Source organism: Vigna unguiculata, chromosome 3 (assembly GCF_037176805.1).
Source record: "Vigna unguiculata cultivar grain cowpea cultivar isolate G323 ecotype 2 chromosome 3, ASM3717680v1, whole genome shotgun sequence".
Lineage (NCBI taxonomy): Eukaryota > Viridiplantae > Streptophyta > Magnoliopsida > Fabales > Fabaceae > Vigna > Vigna unguiculata.
This window is the reverse complement of record NC_140794.1, coordinates 58962639-58982493: the sequence shown is the minus strand read 5'-3', so window position 1 is coordinate 58982493 and position 19855 is coordinate 58962639. Positions and strand designations below refer to the sequence as shown.

The 19855-nt window shown below is 29.5% G+C and overlaps 3 protein-coding genes across 3 annotated transcripts; 2 read left to right on the top strand and 1 right to left on the bottom strand.

Moving 5' to 3' along the window:
- Nucleotides 1-90: 90 nt before the first annotated feature.
- LOC114177008 (uncharacterized) lies at nt 91-2029 on the top strand. Its single transcript, XM_028062224.2, has 5 exons — nt 91-584; nt 775-1049; nt 1128-1338; nt 1480-1546; nt 1632-2029. The coding sequence occupies exons 1-5, from the start codon at nt 559-561 to the stop codon at nt 1806-1808; spliced, it is 756 nt and encodes a 251-aa protein (XP_027918025.2). The 5' UTR covers nt 91-558; the 3' UTR covers nt 1809-2029.
- Nucleotides 2030-2311: 282 nt separating this feature from the next.
- Nucleotides 2312-5062, bottom strand: LOC114177143 (uncharacterized). Its single transcript, XM_028062397.2, has 2 exons — nt 4877-5062; nt 2312-4327 (listed from the first exon to the last, which is right to left on the bottom strand). Exon 2 carries the CDS (start codon nt 4287-4289, stop codon nt 2613-2615), a length of 1677 nt encoding a protein of 558 aa, XP_027918198.1. The 5' UTR covers nt 4290-4327; nt 4877-5062; the 3' UTR covers nt 2312-2612.
- Nucleotides 5063-11594: 6532 nt separating this feature from the next.
- Nucleotides 11595-14395, top strand: LOC114176902 (flavin-containing monooxygenase FMO GS-OX-like 8). Its single transcript, XM_028062097.2, has 7 exons — nt 11595-12233; nt 12327-12397; nt 12514-12672; nt 12761-12843; nt 13596-13731; nt 13820-13993; nt 14079-14395. The coding sequence occupies exons 1-7, from the start codon at nt 11678-11680 to the stop codon at nt 14268-14270; spliced, it is 1371 nt and encodes a 456-aa protein (XP_027917898.2). The 5' UTR covers nt 11595-11677; the 3' UTR covers nt 14271-14395.
- The last annotated feature ends 5460 nt before the right edge of the window (nt 14396-19855 follow it).

Below are 19855 nucleotides of genomic sequence, written 5' to 3'. Positions count from 1 at the left end.
TTGTATGCAATTATGAAAAATACATTCGATAGTTTTACCAATTTGATGGCACAGACGAAAAATAAAGAGTAAAGAAAAGATGTGCTTGCGAGCTAGGCTTTTTGTATTTATGCAACTCTATTTATTTACAAGATAATGCACGTCTGTGTCTGCCCGTAAACGTGCCATTATACCCTTCCACTACAAGGAAAAAAAGGAATAGCTTCAGTTTAGGGGCGAAGTTTCTGTTCTGATATCTGATAATCTTCAATGTACCAAAAGTTGATTTTGTGACAAGTACGTCTTTTTAGCTAGAAATACTAAAACTATTAACAAGTTGATGGTAAAGGTTTATGTGCATGTGGGTGTAATTCAAGGAAACGGAAAAGAGAAAGAGACGATACTTTGCATCATCTAGAGGCTGCTTGTAAAGCTTATTTTTGCTTTACTTGTCTGCGTGCAGCTCTGGTCTATGGCTGGAGGCTGCCTTACGTATAAGTCCTCCTCTCAGTTCATCTTTATACAATCAAGCAGGTTGGAAATTAGAAGTTCAATACTGAAAATAGACTCCACCAAGGAATGGAAAATAGACTCCACCAAAGAAGGTACTTGGTTTCGTAAGTGCAAGTTGTGATGATGCCATTTGTTGTTTATCTTGCTCTGAATTTCGTTCTAAATTGTTTCTTAATTTCCTTGGTTGTGAGCTGTTTATGTTTCACATACAAAAACATCATTTTGGTTTCCTGCCAATTATATCACTGAATAGGAACCAAAAATTTCTGGTCTCTATTTTAGAGTGTCATTTTCTGATCCCCATTCTCCAAAGCACCATGGGTCAAGTGACAGTAAAAGTGACAAGACTTGGAACTGGCTCCCAAGGATAACTTCTCATGATGACCATATAAGAGACGACGAGTACGTAACTTCAGTTGCAGCTACGGCATTTGCGATTCATTCTCTAGAAGAAGCAGAGTTACGTGACTCGCAAAAAATGAGAGAGCACCCCAAATCTTCAAGGCCTCAAACGATGAGAAGAGAAGAGGATGGCATATCAAAGCGGCTAAGTAATGGTAATTATAACATTATACCTAACATTGTAAAGTTTCACTACTAGCTGCTATGAAGAATTGCTATATTTTGTGTACCAGGGGAAACTTCCATGAAAAGGTCACTTGGACAAGACCCTCGGACCAAACAAACAGCTTTTCCTGTTAGACGTTCAAATAGTACATCATCTCCAAGACCTGTATCTCCTGCAGTAGGGTATCAGAGGAAGCAAGGGGTTCCGTTACCACACAAAAATACCAAAACCAGACCAGAAACATGTGAAAGGGCTCTGAAAAAAATTATTCAAAAGCAGTAATGCTAATTTCTTGAGCTGCTCATTCAATATATATATATATTTTCCTTTTCTGAAAAACTGTTGCCTATGATGCAAAATGGTTGTCAAATAGGAATCTGGATTTAGTTTCCTCTTATATTTTAGGCGTAACTTTTCAGGTATGAGGTAATGAAGTCCAAAATTCTTTCCTGGGAGTTTGTGAAAACAATTCAGGCCAGAGTTCAGGTGGGAAGTGAAGAAGGTTTTCCTCACTTCTTGGAGATGTATTTTAAATGTTAATTTAATAATCTCATTGGTGTTGGAACAACAGGGAGCAAGGAAAATGCAAAATTACCACAGTAAGGTAAAAAGGGAAGATATGATAGCGCAAGGAGCTAGAGCAGGGTTAGAACGCAGAAGAAGAGAACAGTTCGAGGCGAGAAAGAACTCAATCAAAAATCGAAAAACAAGCAAGGTCCCCATGAAATGTTTGTGCTTCAATTCTTAGAGACATTGTTGTCTGGCATGGAAACAAAAGCAGCTATCAGTGACTAAATGTAATTCGTGCTTAAACTATTTTTATTGATCAATAAAAATGCTTGCAAAATAAACGAACGTGCACTAACTCATCAATTAGATGTTGGTGTGCTTTTTTATTTATTTTTCCACCACTCCATTGTATTACAACCTTCCAATCATATAATCGAATCTTAAGTTTCTTTCTTCTTATATTTGGATTCCTTTTACGTTGCATTTGAAAATTATTTTTAAAAAAACACGAGTTTTACATAAAATCCTTAACCGTAAATCTCTTTTTCTTTGCGTCTTTAGATATTGGAAGTGTAATAAGTCACGGATTAAAAGATAACGTGCAATATCCTCCTTTCCATATCTCTCATCTTCTCTTCAACTTCAGCAGAAAATTTTCACAGAATCGTTATCCAAGCGAGAGAAAAAAAAAAGGTCCTAGAATCAGGTACAAGGAAAAATCATACATAATTTGGCCATGAAGGTGGAAAGTTGTGCCACTCAACACAAACATAATGGAATTAGCATAAGAGTTATCACATATCCTGACAATTCAGAGCAGAAATGCTATATCATTAAGGAACAACATCCCACTCAACACACTCCAGAGAAATAGTGTTATTCCTCAAATCTTAATGAGACCAAAGGAAACAGTTTTTTTTTTTATCAGCAACACCAAAGGAAACATTAAAACACCATTAACATCATTAGCCAAATAAACCCAAGCACCAAATAAACAGTTATATGTATGTTGAAGTTGAATACACAAGAATCCTTAGGTAACTCAACTTGTGCTTACTTCCGCTGCAGTGGCATCTTTATGAGAATCAAGAGATATCACGGTTTCAAATGCACCAACTAGAGCCTTAACTTTGCTCTTCCTCTGCTCAGTAAGAATACTTGCGGTCTCTTCAATCACATTATTATACAAACGTGGATTTTGTTTCTTCCCTTCCACATCTTGATGCTTCAAAACCACGTTCTCATCAGATCCTGATTTTGACCCCCCTATCTTGCTCTTATCCCCACCAACCTTCCTCCCAACAATAATTCTCCTTTTGCTTCCTTCCACGTTTCTGAGTTTTCCCCTAAGTTTCTCTGCTTTTGTATTTGCAGCATTTACCTCACCACCACCTACTTTATTATCCTCAATCATACTTTTTCTTGCACCATTTATATCTCTTCGCATGTCATCATCAAGAATGCGTGCTGGCCTGAATTTGAGTCTCCTTGGAACGTTGTTCATCTGAGGCTGAAGTTCAATCACTCTACCTCTCCTAAAATTCAATTTCCGGGATGCAACGCCATTTTTATTGGCGAACCCAACTTTTGTGCTCATTTTTGGCCTGATTCTGTAACCCATCTTCACATCTTCACCTTGATGATGATCATATCGTCTTTTGTTGAACCTTGATACAGCATTATTTTGTTTCACAGGGAAAGATTTGGAAGTGAAAATAGATGATGATGACGAAGAAGGTGGTGATGGTGATAGTGGAAGACTGCGCCTTTTGAGCTGCGTAATTACCTTCCCTTTGTTCCCGGCCACAGATCTAAGGCCCTTCCGTGAAGATACAGACGACGCAGGAGACTTGCAATTTTTCTTATTGGTGTGATTCAAGGTTCTGTCCCCTGGTGATGAAAGTGAAGGTTCAGATAACTTAGTTTCATCATCACAAGCCACGGTAGGGTCCTCAGATGAATTTGCAGAGACAGGTTCAGCGACATGAAGGATCTTTTCTGGTACGTTGTCATCGCTGGCTAGTTCAGGTTTGGCTTCAACATTCTCAGGAAGTTTCATAGAAGACTCTCTTGTCATGTTCTTGGGTCCATTGGAACTTATGCTTCGAGGTTTCTTCCCACTGCGTTTTGAAGACAATGCAAGACTTGTTGAGGTTGTTGATCTTTTCTTGCCTCCAGTTGAAGGTTTCCTGGTCTGTTTGCTTCTGCTGTTTGAACCAGGACTTTTGTTTTTTACCACTTCCCCTTTCGTTTCACTTTTGGAACATTCCTGTTCTTGCTTTATGTTGTTATGCTCCGAGGGAACATCTGTTTCTTCAAAAGGTGGTGAGTTTTTCTCTGATGTAACTGTTTCTTCATAGGTTACTACTTCCTTGATGTCAACTGCACTATTGGTTCTCTCAATTTTTGGTGTTTGAGAAGGCCTTGATTTTTTTCTCCATGCCAAAGTATTCACATTCTCTTCTGAAACTTTGGGTTTCCATTCCTTTGTGGTAACCCTTCTCAGTGTTAGTATCCATGGTTTGGCTTCAACGACCTGTGGGATGCCATATTTGCAAACATCATGGCAGGAACTTTTTGTACCACCAAGATAACGCGAAACAATCTTCGGTGGAACTTTTTTGACGGTTAAAATCTCATCAAGATTTGCTTTCTCTTCAACATCTTCTGGCTCAATTTTCTCAGACTCTAACTGGTTAAGACTACTTTCCTCTGCCATCACTTTGATTCAGAATGGACCAACACTTTCAGAGACCCCTGCAATAAACAACAATCCATTTAGACCGCAGACAATATAATATCCATCTTTCAGTTCCATAAAAGTTTCAAATGATTTTCACTTTTGATACACAACCAATTACGTTAGGCTAAAGATAGTTTGAAGGAAAGTCCAAAACCAGGGAACAGATTAAAAATTTGGTTTTGAAAGGAAGAAAAATCTAGGTGTTCTACAAAAGCACGACAATACATCACAAACTGATTTAGATTTTCCGACCAAAAGCGAAACAGCATAACAGAAGGAAAACAGAATTAAATTATAAACTGAACAAGATTATCTCTTAAGCATCATGATTTATGATCTGATAAAAGGAGAGAATATAATAATCCCTTGAAACGTTGGATCCTTTGACACATTCAAGAAAATCAAGATCATCATCAGACCACGCATCCTGAATGGGATTGCCCTTGTGATTGATCATCATGGCCTTCGTTTAACGTGGAAAGTAAAAAGAGAATAAACAAAATAGACAGAGAAAGACGAGCATAGGAAAATTGTTTGTGATGAGAAAACAAGTGGTGGCATACCTTGGTGTGTGATTGTTTGCAAGTGGTTGTAATTGGAACCAAAAGAAAGCGTTGTTGAGAGAAAGTAACCTTAACCAAAAGAGAGAGTCCCAGCATGAGGAACAATACTCTGCCAATCAAACCACCCTAACCATGCAATATCATTGCATGGCCATACGGGACCATCAATGGAAGAACCTACGTCAACATCCATCACCATTCACCATTTTATATCTAAATATTCCGAACATTATCTATATATATCATACGCCTCCAACTATATATACATATATATTACTCCATCTATGTAAATCAATAACTTTAATTCATTTTTTAATAATTGTTTCATGTCCATAAGTTCTGTCAAATGTTATGAATCATAAACAAGACATTACAAACTGTCATATATATAATATTTTCTTTATTTTTTTTTAGTAAGCACCACTCATGCACACCGAGTATATACTAAGTTATTCAATATTAATAGTTTTTTGGTAGGTATAGTTATTTAGTCCCATAATTTTTTTATTTGATTCTATTTGATTCCTTTATTATTGGTTGGTTCAATTTAGTCCTCAAATTATTTAAAAGGTTCAATTTGGTATTCTCCGTTAGGTTAGAGTTAACACTGTCTCTACACAAAACACGTGTTAAGCCATGAAATTTATATTATTTTTTTAGTTTTTTAATTTTTTTTCTAAAAGTTTATAAACTGTGTCAAATTATCTTTATAAAAAATAAAATAATTTAAATATTTAGGTAGAGTGATCGTATATATTCAAAAAATTATTGTAATATGTATATATAAGTTGTAATTAAGCTTATTTATTAATTTGGTCTCAAATTGGGGAGGACAAAATTAGATTCGTTTTAAAAAATAGGAGTACTAAATTAAAAAAAAAATAGTTAAATATAAGACTCTTCTTAAAAATTTATAAACTGTCACCGGTTAGGTTACCATGGTAAAAAATAGAATAATTTGAATATTTTGGTATAGTGATTTGATGTGTATATTAAAAAAACTTATTGCAACATGTATATATAAGTTGTAATTAAATTTATTTACTAATTTGGTCTCAGATTGGAACCCTTTTAAATAATTGGGAGACTAGATTAAACCAACCGATAATAAAAAAACTAAATTGAACCAAACCAAAAAATTAGGAGACTAAATTAGTAATTATACTTTTTTTTATTTATTATTTAAAATTTAACTCTCAAACCTGTTTACCAAATAAATAATCTATATCATTATCTAGAAAAGCGATTTTGTAATTAGATCATAATCTATATCATTATCTATATTATTATAATTATACGAAGAGGATTTATCTTTTAGACCTAGACAGTCTTTTTTTAATTTTACCCTTTTATAAATAAGGTTAAAATACATTTTTGGTCCCAATTTTCGTAAGTTGTATAAGTCATAATTTTGGTTTTATGTTCAAATAGGTCCTAATTTTCGTCAATTTTGTTCAATTAGGTCCTTTTTTGCTAACACCGTTTAAATCATTAACGGCCATGAACAGTGACTGTCACGTGTCACTTCGTGGTTTTTTTATTTTTTTTTTATTTTTTTTATTTTTTTTTATTTTTTTAAAATGTACACGTGTCAACCCAGGAGTGTGTCACATGTCACTTCGTGGTTTTTTTGAATTTTTTTTGAATTTTTTTTTTGAATTTTTTTGAATTTTTTTAAATGTTCACGTGTCAAAGTCAATATTCTATATTCAATTTGGTCCCTATATTTGTTATTTTTGTTCAATTAGGTCCTAATTTTTGTTAACATTAACCAATTTGGTAAGATGTGACCAAATTTAATTTTTATATCAAAGTTATAATGATGTGAATTTTAATATATTATATAAAAATATTTAATAAAAAATTTGAATTTTAATATAAAAATTAAATTTGGTTTTAATTTGGAGAGGTACCGAATTGGTTAATGTTAACAAAAATTGGGACCTAATTGAACAAAAATAACAAATATAGGGACCAAATTAAATTTAGAATATTGATTTTGACATGTGGCACGCTACTGGGTTGCAATGTGGACATTTAAAAAAAAATTAAAAAATTCAAAAAAAATCAAAAAAACAACGAAGTGACACGTGGCACACTCCTAGGTTGACACGTGTACATTTAAAAACAAATTTAAAATTTTTTTGAAAAAATTAAAAAAAAAATTAAAAAAATAAAAAAAAATCACGAAGTGGTGTTAGCAAAAAAGGACCCAATTGAATAAAATTGACGAAAATTGGGACCTATTTGAACACAAAACCAAAATTAGGACTTATTTGAAAAAAATTGACGAAAATTGGGACCAAAAAACTATTTTAACCTATAAATAATTATTTTTAAATTAAAATATTTATATCATCAATTTTAATTTTTATTTGACTTTTCTTTTAAACTTAATCTTTTTTTAAAACTAATAATTATCTATAACAAAAAAAAGAACTACCTATAAAATAATAACAATTATCTAAAATAAAATTGTAAAAATCATTTATGTTTATTTTTAAAGTTATAATTTTATTATTTTTTTGCTATCATAAAAAAAGGAAGTTAATACACGTGTTTTTACTAATTTTTTGTTAAATACATATAAGTTAATCTAATGCAGCGGAGTAATTTCTCAAAATACAGTTTTTAAAATTTGAACAACTATTCCAATGGGGGTGCACGTGAAAAGCATGAGGTTCAGAAAGAAATGACCTTCCGTTCCATCTTCTTTGAGACTAATTAGTCCACGATTTGCTTTTAGGTTTGTGATATGATTATAGGGTTTTTTCTACCTCACCTCCATATTTTCCTTCATCACCTAACATAATTAATATGCAAAATGATAGACGTGTTCTTATTATAATACATTTAAAATATATTTAAATTATGTAATTTAAAACATTATTCTAAATTCTAGACCTAAATATATGTTATAGAAGGAAGAAAAAAACTATATAACATCATATGTGTTTGTTTTTATGAGCCTCATTCTTGTCCACAACTCTCTTCTACTAACCAATACGAATAATTTTTGGTCTATAAGTCTTTCTATTCGTTTATAAAATTATTAACATATAAGTTATAAATAATAAATAAAGCTAAAATTAATTATTGCCAAATTTTTATAAAGATTCTTCATCGATGTAAATAAGATGTTTTTTTCACTTGATGTTCATTGGATTCTTCTGAAATTAATGTTTTCTAAATATTATTATTCAATTCACGTCATCAATGCTATTTTTTTTACCAAAATTGTTTATAATGTCTAACTTTGAGTAGAGAAAAGCTTTTGGATATTATTAGTATTTTTTTCAATGTCAGTTAAGAGTATTTTTAGCTAACTTCTATTGAAAGTAACAAAAAGAAAAATAACTCTACCAACTTATATTCATTTATGTCAATAAAAAAAGAAAAATCAAGATTGATAAAATCTTTATTGTCAATTGACAAACTTTTTAAAAAATTAATGTCAATAAAAAAAAAATTGACGGATAAAATACCTCCGACGATAATTTTCGAACTATAATAGATCTAACGTTATTAAGAATTTAACAAAACAATGATGATTAAAATCGTTGTTAAAAGTGTAAAACCATAACAGTTTGGTCCAGAACTGTTGTTAAAAATCAACAATTTTTTTTCATAACATAAATAATGCTGACGGATGTTTTATAAAATGTTGTTAAAAATCAACAAAAAAAAAAATGTACTGTGTGATGATCGTTTAGTTTAGAATCGTCGTCAAAAGTGTAACTTGTTAATTTTTAATGACTATTTATAGGAGAACCATTATCGTATGCGTACATTTTCTACTCGATTATGTAAACAATTGTTGTTAAAAAGCTTTTCATATTTACAATGTTATGCTGATGTTTTTTATTTATAGCTCGTGTTTTGTGTGTCACTATTTTATGATGTCGATAAACAATTTTACTATAAGAAATATGATTATTATCTACGCCAATATTTTATCGGTAATAAACATTTTTCGTAGGTAATTTGAATTTATCTACGAATTACATATAAAGTGAATTTCGTACGCAATACACCGGTATGTAACTTTATCTACAAAAATGTGTTTCATAGATAACTTACCTACTACTATTATTTACGAAATTGGAACGACCATAATATCTACTTCGTCAAAAAGTTTATCATTCAATATTCGAGTTACCTACGAAATATTTTGTAGATAAATTACCTATGAAAAATTTTGTAGGTAAATTATTTACAAAATATTTCGTAGGCAAGTTATCTATGAAAACTTGTGTAGGTAACTTATCTACAAAATAGTTCGTAGGTAATTAACATACACAAATTTTCGTAGATAACAATAAATATAAAAAAAAACAAAAAATTTTAAAAGTCCATACATGTTACCCGAATCTTTGGAACATTATTAAATATTTTAAAAAATCACCATTTTTTATCTCATCATCACAAAATAATAATTACTTGTAAATATCTATAGTTAGTTTTAGATTTGTCAAAACGGTCCACCTGGCTCGACCCAGTCCAACCCACCATGGATTAGCCACTTAGTGAAGCAACCCAACCTGACTCTATTGTTAGCGACCCATAAAAATTTGAACCTGACCTAGTCCACCACAGGTTGGTGGGTTAAACAGGTTGGGTCACTGACTCACTTAATTAAAAAAATATACAATTTTTTTTCTTTAGTCCCAAAAAAACTAAATTTTAATTATGATTAAAATCTAAATAAAATTCAACACAATCAAAATACAATCCAAAATAATGTTCAATCTCAAATGTAAATAAAAATCACACAAATATTATGTTTGCATTTGTCAACCCAATATGTTGGCTATAAAAAACAGCCTAACCCAACTCAAATACAAAAAAAATGTGTAACCTTTTATCTATGGGTGGGTTGGTGAGCCAACCCGGCTCGCCACAGATTCAACCTGAGTGAGTCGGATTCTTGATAAGTCGGGTTAAAAATGAACCCGTACTAAAATTTGTGAAAAAATTTCAACCCAACTCGATCCAAACCCGTGGTGGGCCGGGTTAGCCCACAAGTTTTGATCCATTTTAACAAGTCTAGTCAATTTGTTATATTTTTCCAAACATTGATCGATGACAATCATATTACATAACAAACAATAATATTTATAGTAATCACTCAAATAATAACTTAATTGCGCCTTCAAATATAGGAACACAATTTTACAAAGGTTCATAAACATTCATATCATCACATCAAGTACACATTAAGCTACAAATATAAAATAAAGATGTCATATAAAATGAAATTCATAATGTTTTCAAATACTGCAACTAAAAAGCAGCTAATTTTAGTCCTAGGTTAAGTCATGTAGTTAAAAAACTATCTAATAATCTGCATAATAAGGAAAAGAGTATCGATCACCCTCTTGAATATCATTTTGGTTTTAGTCCTCATTTTGTGATTGTTCATTAACATCTTGCAAAATGGTTTATGCGGTGGGAGAAAGAAGAAGAACAATAAATAATAGGGATTCTAATTTTAATATTAAAGTAAGTTTTATGTTGAATAATAATTAATGATGTATCAAAATAAACAAATTCAATACATTGATAATATTAAAAAAAAAAACAATTTAGATTAAGAGCTATTCAAATTTGTTATATTCTTTCCAAAGGTAAAGATAACAAAATTAACTAAACCTCCTTATATACAACAAAAGATGATTGATATAATTGTTAAAAAAAAGGTCATTGATATGTATAGGAAATATCAAAATATAAAATCCTAATGTTAAAGTAGCTACTTTCATTATTGGTTCTAATAATAAAATTCACTAATCCTATTCCGCGGCGTTCTCCTCTCCATTTATTTGTTTAATACTTTTTATAGTAATTTTTGTAACCATCACGCAAAAAGTTCACTCACTCAACTTTTTATATATACAGATATGGAACACGTTCACAAGAAAGAGGCAATCTGGACTCATTTTAAATACAATATAAACATGTTTAGATTTTCAGAAGATCATGGGTACGATTAAGAACTTTTATTTATTTTTAAATAATAGCAAGGTTATGTTTCAAGACACAACTTCATTCTTCTTGAAAAGAAATGGTGATTTCAACAGTCGATTTCATTTAAATAAAAACAAAAAATACACTATTTTTTAGTTTACAAAGTAGAAAAAAAAAAATCCTTGTTTTAGAAACATAACTTTTATAACTATTAGAAGTCATCTTTTAAAATATAATTTATTTTGCTAAAGTTTTTATAAAATTTAGCCACATTTTGAGAAAACCCAAGAAAGAAAGATGATCGTATCTGTTATATTCAAAAAGTGTATTGCACTAGCAACATTTAAAAATTACCAATAATAGAGTAGATCCTCAATTATTGAGATATTTATCTTAAAAGCGCCATTCCAACACGACAACACTGCAACATTAAGCTGAATGATTTTAAATAGCACATTGATATTTAAATACTTTAACAATTTTTTCTTATAACATAAGATTTTTAAATGATTTTAAAATATAAAAAAATAAAAAAATAGAAAATTTCTTAGAAAATGTTATCTTTATAAAAAAAATTATCAAAATTTAATTATTAAAAAATTATTTTCCTTTTAAATATCAAGAATCTGAAAAAGTGGAAGAGAGGAGGGAAAAAAATAAAAAAGGAGAAATTGAATAACCCAGAAACAAAAGTTTGTTTCTCTTTTTCCAATAAACTAGATCTAAAAGTTTCCCCATATGTCACACGTGATTATTCTCCTTGGTGAGAAAATTGCATTATAAATCCCTCATCACATGTTTCCATATTGACACAGTGACTCACACATTGAGACCATGGTTTCGGAAAGAAAGGAATGCAAGAATGTGTGCGTGATTGGAGCAGGACCGTCGGGGATAGTGGTGGCGAGGGAGCTGAGAAGGGAAGGTCACGAGGTGGTGGTGTTGGAGCAGAACCATGACATTGGAGGGCAATGGCTATATGACCCAAATGTAGAACAAGAGGATGACCCTTTGGGAAGAAACCCTTGGCTGAAGGTGCATAGCAGCATCTACCAATCTTTAAGGCTCATGTCCCCCAGAGAGGTCATGGGCTTCACTGATTTCCCTTTCTCAGTGAAGAAAGGTAGAGACCCTAGGAGGTTTCCCAGCCATAGAGAGTACCTTCTCTACCTCAAGGACTTCTGTGAATGGTTTAAGGTGACAGAGATTATCAAGTTCAACACAAAGGTACTTTATGTGGGACCCTTAAACTATGGTGTCTCTTGTGAGGATTTGAAATGGGTTGTTAGAAGCAAAGAGAAGAAGAGTAACGAGGAAGTTGAACAGGTTTTTGACGCTGTGGTTGTGGCCACTGGCCATTACTCTAAGCCTAGATTGCCCTGCATTCAAGGTACGTACGTGGATCCAATCTTTATTAATTTGCGTCTCATTCAAATCCATATATATATTTCATGCAAATGAAATTCCTGTTGTTGATACTCAGGAATGGAGAAATGGAGAAGAAAACAAATGCACAGTCACATTTACAGGTCCCCAGAGCCCTTCCGTGGGGAGGTACATGAACAGATACCATCACCATTAAACTTATATTTTCTTCGTGGGAAATACTTTAGATTATGCTTCTTTTTACATTAAATAAATAATTAACTGATTTTTTCTTTTTTATATAGATAGTGGTGGTGGTTGGAAATTCTTTTAGTGGACAAGAAATATCACTGGAACTTGTGAAAGTAGTGAAGGAACTGCACCTGAGTTCGAAATCACTTGACATTTATGAGGGTTTATCCAAAGTTATATCCAAATACGAGAACTTTCACCTTCGTCCACAGGTATCACTTCCTGATCTTGAAGTTCTTGTCCCATGAAATAGATCCACTGCTATTTTTGTCATCATGATAAACGTGGTACATTGTGTAGATCGACAACCTTCGAGAGGATGGGAGTGTCACTTTCACCGACGGTTCCTGCATTATCGCAGACACTATTTTGTACTGCACCGGGTAACATCTCATATCATCCTAAAATTAAGCTTACAAGATCTCACATTTACTCTTAATGTCTCTCATTCATAAAGTAAGAAAATTCAAAAGGTCAACTTAAAAACAATTTGGTCATTTGAAAGTTAGTTTATTAAGATAAGGAAAAATGAAAAATCACTTAGGATATTATTCTCCTTAGGATAAATGATTCATCTTTTGTCTATATCTATTATATTTTTATTTTTCTTTTTATTTTTTTATCACCTATAAATCTAACATTTTTATTATCTCTTTAAATTATATAAGTATTGATACACCTTTTTGATGTCACAAATTATTTTTCCTTTTATAAATCTGATAATCCACAGATTTTTGTTGAAAATGGTGAATTAAAAAATAATTTCTTCAACCCATAAAAAAAGCACATAAGAAATTTAACTAATTTGATACTTCAAATATTACATCTAATATAATATTATTATTTAACATGTAATTTTTTTATTAAAAAGTAATAAAAATTACAAATTTTCTCACACAATTTATTTAAAGAACTTGCAATATTTTTATACAATTCTTTTCAACAAAATTAGAAATCATCTCATGACACAATTATTCAAGTTTCTCCATATATTTATTGAACTAATGACGATTCCCTCAAATTAACTCTTTATTTATATAATAGTTTTCTACTTCTTTTTTCTTCTTTTTCACGTTACTTAAACTTTGATAAATAATCACTTAATAATCATAAAATTTGAATGGATTGTGGATAGGTACGAGTATTCCTTCCCTTTTCTGGACACAAAGGGAATGGTTGTTGTGGATGATAACAGAGTGGGTCCTTTGTATGAACACACTTTCCCTCCATCACTTGCTCCTTCGCTTTCTCTCGTAGGCATCCCCAGAAGGGTAATTAAATTACCTTCAATTATATCTCTAATATGAATAGATAAAGCTCATATTTTTTAGTAATATGGTTGATATATAAGTGGTGCAGATCCTAGGGCTTCCTTTCTTTGAGTCTCAAGGAAAATGGATAGCTCAACTACTTTCTGGGAAAAAGGTTTTGCCATCATATCAGGAAATGATGAAATCAATCGAAGAATTTTATCATTCAAAAGAGACTGCTGGTATTCCTAAACGCCACACCCATGAAATTGAAGACTTTGAGGTTAAAGTTTCATTTTGGTTTTGGTATCTGCTACAGCATGCAAATGTTAGTGACATACATATAACAGATAAACTTGTTTTTGCAGTATTGTGACAAATATGGAGAAAATGTTGGATTTCCAAAGTTGGAAGAGTGGAGAAAAGAGTTGACCGTATCTTCCATAGTGAACTACTTTGTCAACTTGGAGACTTGTCGTGATTCATGGTATGATGATGAGAAGCTTCAAGAAGCTCTTCAAACTCCATACTTCACTCAACTTCAACATCCTTCTTTCTAAAACCTAATTTACTTACTAAGTTCGTGTATTTCTATTTCTAAGTTCTAAACTTTCTTAATCTTGATTTGTCCAATGTGAGATTTGAATACAAAAATAAAATCTTTAGTAGTTTTAGTTAATATAAAGCGCTTCATGCTAAGTTCAAATATATAAATTTAATCTTAAGTAAATAAACAAATTTAATCTACTTTTAGAATTCAAATTATTCGATCAATCTTCAGTGGGACTTATATGGCAAAGCGTACTAAATGTTTTTATGTTTAAGTAAATTTAAGTAAACTTAAAATACAGAATGTATGTTAAATGAAACTTTGTTTCTGATCTTATTATGGACAAAAGTGTTTGTTAGGAACTATTATTACTTGTATACCATATATGAAATGAATGTAAGTCCAATTGGGTTAACTTGTAAATTTTTTATTTGTTAATTTGGTGCATTTTTAAAAGTAGTCAAGTTTTTCAACTTCAGATTCAATTTGATTCATATTCAGTATAGTTTATGATTTGGGACACATCTTGTACTAATCAAAATTCAAAAAAGGCATTTTGTTAAGAAGCAAACAAAATGAGTATGCAAAAGTTGCACTATCCATACGCGTCCTCTTTAACCAAACAATTAAGAATTAATAGTTTTTTAAAGACCATAATCTATTTTTGATTTTTCACCAAAACTTTTAAGTTTTACCTTGATGTCTTAATTTTAAAAAATAATTATTTTAATTATTTAAAATGAATAGGTTAGTTTCATCGTTTCATCATTTCATATAAAATAGCGAAATTTAAATTGATCCCATTATAATAAATTATTTAGTGATTTTACACCATCACCTTTCTCCAGTCTCTATCAACTGTTATGTAACATGTGATTATGTATCGTTATTTATTTTATCTTAAATTTAAAAAATTAAATAAATGTCATCAGACATTGGTTGAATGTGTAGTGATTCAGAATTATTATTCAATAATTTGAATTATTAAATAAGATAAAATAAGTTGTTAAACACAAACCTAACATTTCCAAGCTTTTACTTTAATTATTCTCTTCTTTTACGTCAACATGAGTGAAAGTTTTTCGAATAAATTTTTCATACTATTTTTTTATGCCAAGGTCGTGCATGAGGTTCAATCTATGATAATCTTTACTCTATGTAATAGTACTTATACTATTAAGTAATAGTTGAGAAATCTAACACAATCTTTTAAAAGCTTTCAATAATTTAGCCTAGTACCCTGGCCTACGATTATCCTCGGTAAATAGACAAGGTACGTCTAGTTGTACACAAGAAATTATTTTACGCCAAAAAGCATAACCATGCTTATGAGGCAGAACTTATTCCATAGTGTTAATTTGTTTAAGTTATATAAACTTTAGCTACTAATTTACAAAAAAAGTTAAAGATTATTTTGTAAAGATCATATTAATTTGTATGAAAAGCACATGAAAATATATATATATATATATATATATATATATATATATATATATATATTTTTTTTTGTGAAGCATTAGATGTACTCTACTTTTTTCTTATCAATTTTGATCATATATAACTGTTAAGAGACAAAGAAAGATGTTTAACTAGTTCAGGTTCTTGAAGGACAATGTGAACTTACATATGTTTGGCTTTTTGTTTGCAAGATAAGAAACCGAAAGTTCACACTTTCTAATAAAGGTGAAGTGTTGGGAAAAACAATATTAATCCCCAACGTTTCCCAAACACAATCCGTGGTCAATCTTTCATGTATTTCAATAATTGGTGGTTCGAAAAAGTGGAATCCACGTTTGAAGAAAAGAAAATATCATTTGAGAATTTTCTTTTTTACAAATATTTTGTTAAAAAAATTGACAAAGTTATTAAATAAATTATTTTTTTATTTTTTATAGAAGTTACAAAAGTAAAATAATAAAATTTTAGACTTTTTTTTATCAATTTGTCAAAGTTTATAGAAAAAAATTGTCAAAGTATCATTTCTCTCGAAGAAAATAAATGCACGTGCACCCATTTTTATCGAAGGTATTTTTTGAGGTTGCTATGGCTTTAGTAGGGGTGGCAATGCGGCCCGCCCCAACCTGTCCCGCATACTTTATGCGGGTCGAAAACATTGGCCGGTCCCGCATACCACTTGATCCGTGGATTGACCTGCTTTTTTTAAATTTTTTAAATTTTGATGATAAAATTTTCAATGTTTGAAACGTTAATGCAAGAGTCTATAAAAGAAGTAATTAATATACACAAGTGCAAGTTTTTTTTTTTAATTTTATGCGGGCCTGCAGGCTCACTATCCTAGCCTGCTCTGCGTTTTTTCTGCGGGGCCTGTGGACCGGTCCGACAGGTCAGACCCTAATTGCTACCCCTAAGGTTTATATTGGTCTCCTTGGCATAACATTCATATAATAGGAAAACAAAATTGTTTTTTTTTTTTCTTTTATAGATTCAGGTTATTATTACTTTCTTAAAGCACAATAATCATATACAAATATTTATTAATAATAAAAAACATACAAAAAATATAAGGGACAAACCAAACTCATAATAAAAAAATTAACAATTCTAAATATAGATATTTGAAATCTCTAATATAAAAAAATAAAACTAAATTGTATCTGGTCATACCATTATAAAAAAACTGATTTTCTAATCCCATGATAATGGTTGGAAAAAAAATGCATAATTAATTAAAAACATTATTATTTTTACCCTAAAAAATTGTCCTATTAACAAATAAATAAGCCACAATAATATAACATGGAAGTCCATATACGAAGAAAAATCACAACTGCATAGAATAATTAATATGTGCAAATTTGTAGAACACAGAAAACACTCTAATTCAAAAGAATAAGAAAAAGTCAAACACTAACTCAAAGTGTCTTTGACTTAGGACAAGAAACATCATGGACTTATAACCCATCGTATAGTCACGTTATCCTAGACAATGTAAAACTTTTCAAAACATATTATTTTTATCTACTCAAGCATTCAATCCTAACAATAACCATAATCTTTAAATTTGATCTATAACATAAAAAAACAAATTTATGTTTTCTCAATATGAAAACTTTGTGGACTATAATATAATTACAAAAATAATCTCATTTAAAATATACAATTAGTTATATGATAATTTCATTTAATTTATTACACTACAATAAAATTTCTCTTTAATAATAAATTTTAATGATAAAAAAGTTGTTAGTCATGATCAATTTAGATACCAATTTACAAAATAAAAAATTATTAGTTACTAGTCACTATTATGAATAAAAAATTATAATTTATCTCTAAATTGGGTTGTAAAATTTGGCTATCAAAGGAAATTGATCACTAAATATTAGCTACCAAAAGAATTTGTTTCTTAATTAGTTGCTAATTGATGAGTAACAAATTTAACAACCAATTATAACTTTTTATTCATAATAGTTATTATTTCAATAACTAATACTTTTTTATTTTAAATTGGTATTTAAATGGATCACTATAGTGATTAACAAATTTTAGTCACTTATGTTAGTTGTTAATGTGACATTTTCCTGTAGACTTAATCATGAATTTATATTAAAAAAGTTTTTTTTTTTCAAAAGTTATTAGTTTTTTCAAAAAGTTACTTAAGACCTCTTTTTGATAATAAAAAATTAAATAAAATTTTAGAATAAAATAATAATATATTTTATTGCTAAATAGATATATAAAATAGATAAAAAATGTCAAAATATCAATACATTTTTGTATATTATATTGTTATAATTTAGTTGTAATCTAAAATTTTGTGTCAAAGTATTATTTTTTATATGAATAATGATATTTTCACATTCTTATATTTTATATAACTAAATGTATTATTAATATTATTTTATATTAAATGTCTCTATTATCATTTATATATAATATTTTATATTTAAAAAAGTTATCAAGCTTTAAATATAATATTCAATATTAAATGGAAGTTGATCGTGAATAAATAATTTTCTGTACGAATATTGTGTTGGTGGTTACAAATTACAGTCAATTGTCCTAAGGTAGCAAATACATAATATTTTGATATTTTGACAGTTTTTGCTAACAAAAATGCTTAAAGTGTGAACTTTTGTTTTTTGTGTTTTTTTTTTTCTTTTTACCTTTTGGTGGTGGGTCTGAATTTGCATGCATTTTTAGTGCTCTTGGTGATATCCATAGATGAAGGGCGTGTGTTTATTGGCACGTGCTATCTGTATTATTTCTTTTAAAATATTAAAAATTGTCACTTTTTTCTAATCAATTTGTTATATTGTGTTATTCATATACAGATTTTGGCTATTTTATAATATATCAATAAAACTTTACATTATAAATTAATTTTGTTAAAATGAATTAGATATATGTCATTTCAAGAAGTTTGACTCTCTCAACTATCATTAAAAAAAAATCATAAACAAACTTAAATTTAAGGGGTAAAAGTAATCTTAAAATACACTAACCTTGTTTTGTTTATAAACTTTTAAGCATTAATAGTTATATTTGACAAGGCTCTAGCAAGTGGATATATAAACAAATAACCCATGCGATGTTGGTGTTTGCATTAATCATAAAGAAATGTTAAATTTTATTGAATAAAACAAACTCATAGATATGATCTTATTCAAAAAGGGATTGATATTTAGACTCTGATTCACTTAAAAATTAAAATAAGAAACATCTTTTTAAATTTTTTTGCAAAAGTGGTGATTGCCATTTTGAAAAAGTAAATTGTACAAACGAAAGGAAAGAATCATGAGAATAATTTAGCTAAAAAATAGCACGAAACAAATTATTGGTGGTATGAAGTTCTAGGTAGTTTTTTTTTTTTTTATTTCGTTAATTTGAATTGTTGAGACATGATTGTGGAAAAATTTAACAATGTTGTGCAACTTTTTAAAAAATATTTGAACAAACAGTTTTAAACATTTTACATTAACGAGTCACAAGTAGATTTCTTACGAATAAGTATTTTTTTTAAAAGGGTTAAATATGTTTTTGTTCCTCAAATTTTAGTAAATTTTGGAATTAATTTATTTTTGAAACTTTATATCAATTTAGTAATTCATCTTTAGAGATGCGTAGATTTAGTCTTTCTTACCAAATTTTGTTAAGTTTATTTGACATTTTAAATGCATTTTATTATAATATTTGAGTTAACATTGAAGCGAATATATGTCAAACAGTATAAAAAATTCAAATACTATCATGAAATGCGCTTGAAATATCATATAAACTTAATAAAATTTTGTTAAATGGACTAAATTCATGTATTTTTAAAGATAAAGGATTACATTGGTCAAAATTTTTGAAGAGGGACTAATTCCAAATTTCATTAAAACTTGAGAAACCAAAAACATATTTAACCCTTTTAGGATTTTATAAATGAGACTTCAACTTGAAATTTTGAAATTGTACAGTCGTAGTTAGTAAAACACAATTTTTGTTTAGTATTTTTTTAGTCAAATTTAATTGTAAAACCATTGAAGTTATACATATGAATAATGAGTCTCTTGAATTGAATTGTGGGAAGTAAAAGGACGACTTATGCTAAGTTATGCTAAAGTAACATTGGTGGCACGACTTTTCTAT

Bases quoted from the DNA above. Each gene is read 5' to 3' on its own strand.
- LOC114177008 (XM_028062224.2), top strand. From the start codon at position 559: ATGGAAAATAGACTCCACCAAAGAAG. The intron at 1,050-1,127 runs GTAATTATAACA...TTTGTGTACCAG, and splicing joins ATCAAAGCGGCTAAGTAATG to GGGAAACTTCCATGAAAAGG. The intron at 1,339-1,479 runs GTAATGCTAATT...GTAACTTTTCAG, and splicing joins AAAAAAATTATTCAAAAGCA to GTATGAGGTAATGAAGTCCA.
- LOC114177143 (XM_028062397.2), bottom strand. From the start codon at position 4,289: ATGGCAGAGGAAAGTAGTCTTAACCAGTTAGAGTCTGAGAAAATTGAG.
- LOC114176902 (XM_028062097.2), top strand. From the start codon at position 11,678: ATGGTTTCGGAAAGAAAGGAATGCAAGAATGTGTGCGTGATTGGAGCA. The intron at 12,844-13,595 runs GTAACATCTCAT...GATTGTGGATAG, and splicing joins ACTATTTTGTACTGCACCGG to GTACGAGTATTCCTTCCCTT. The intron at 13,732-13,819 runs GTAATTAAATTA...TAAGTGGTGCAG, and splicing joins TCGTAGGCATCCCCAGAAGG to ATCCTAGGGCTTCCTTTCTT.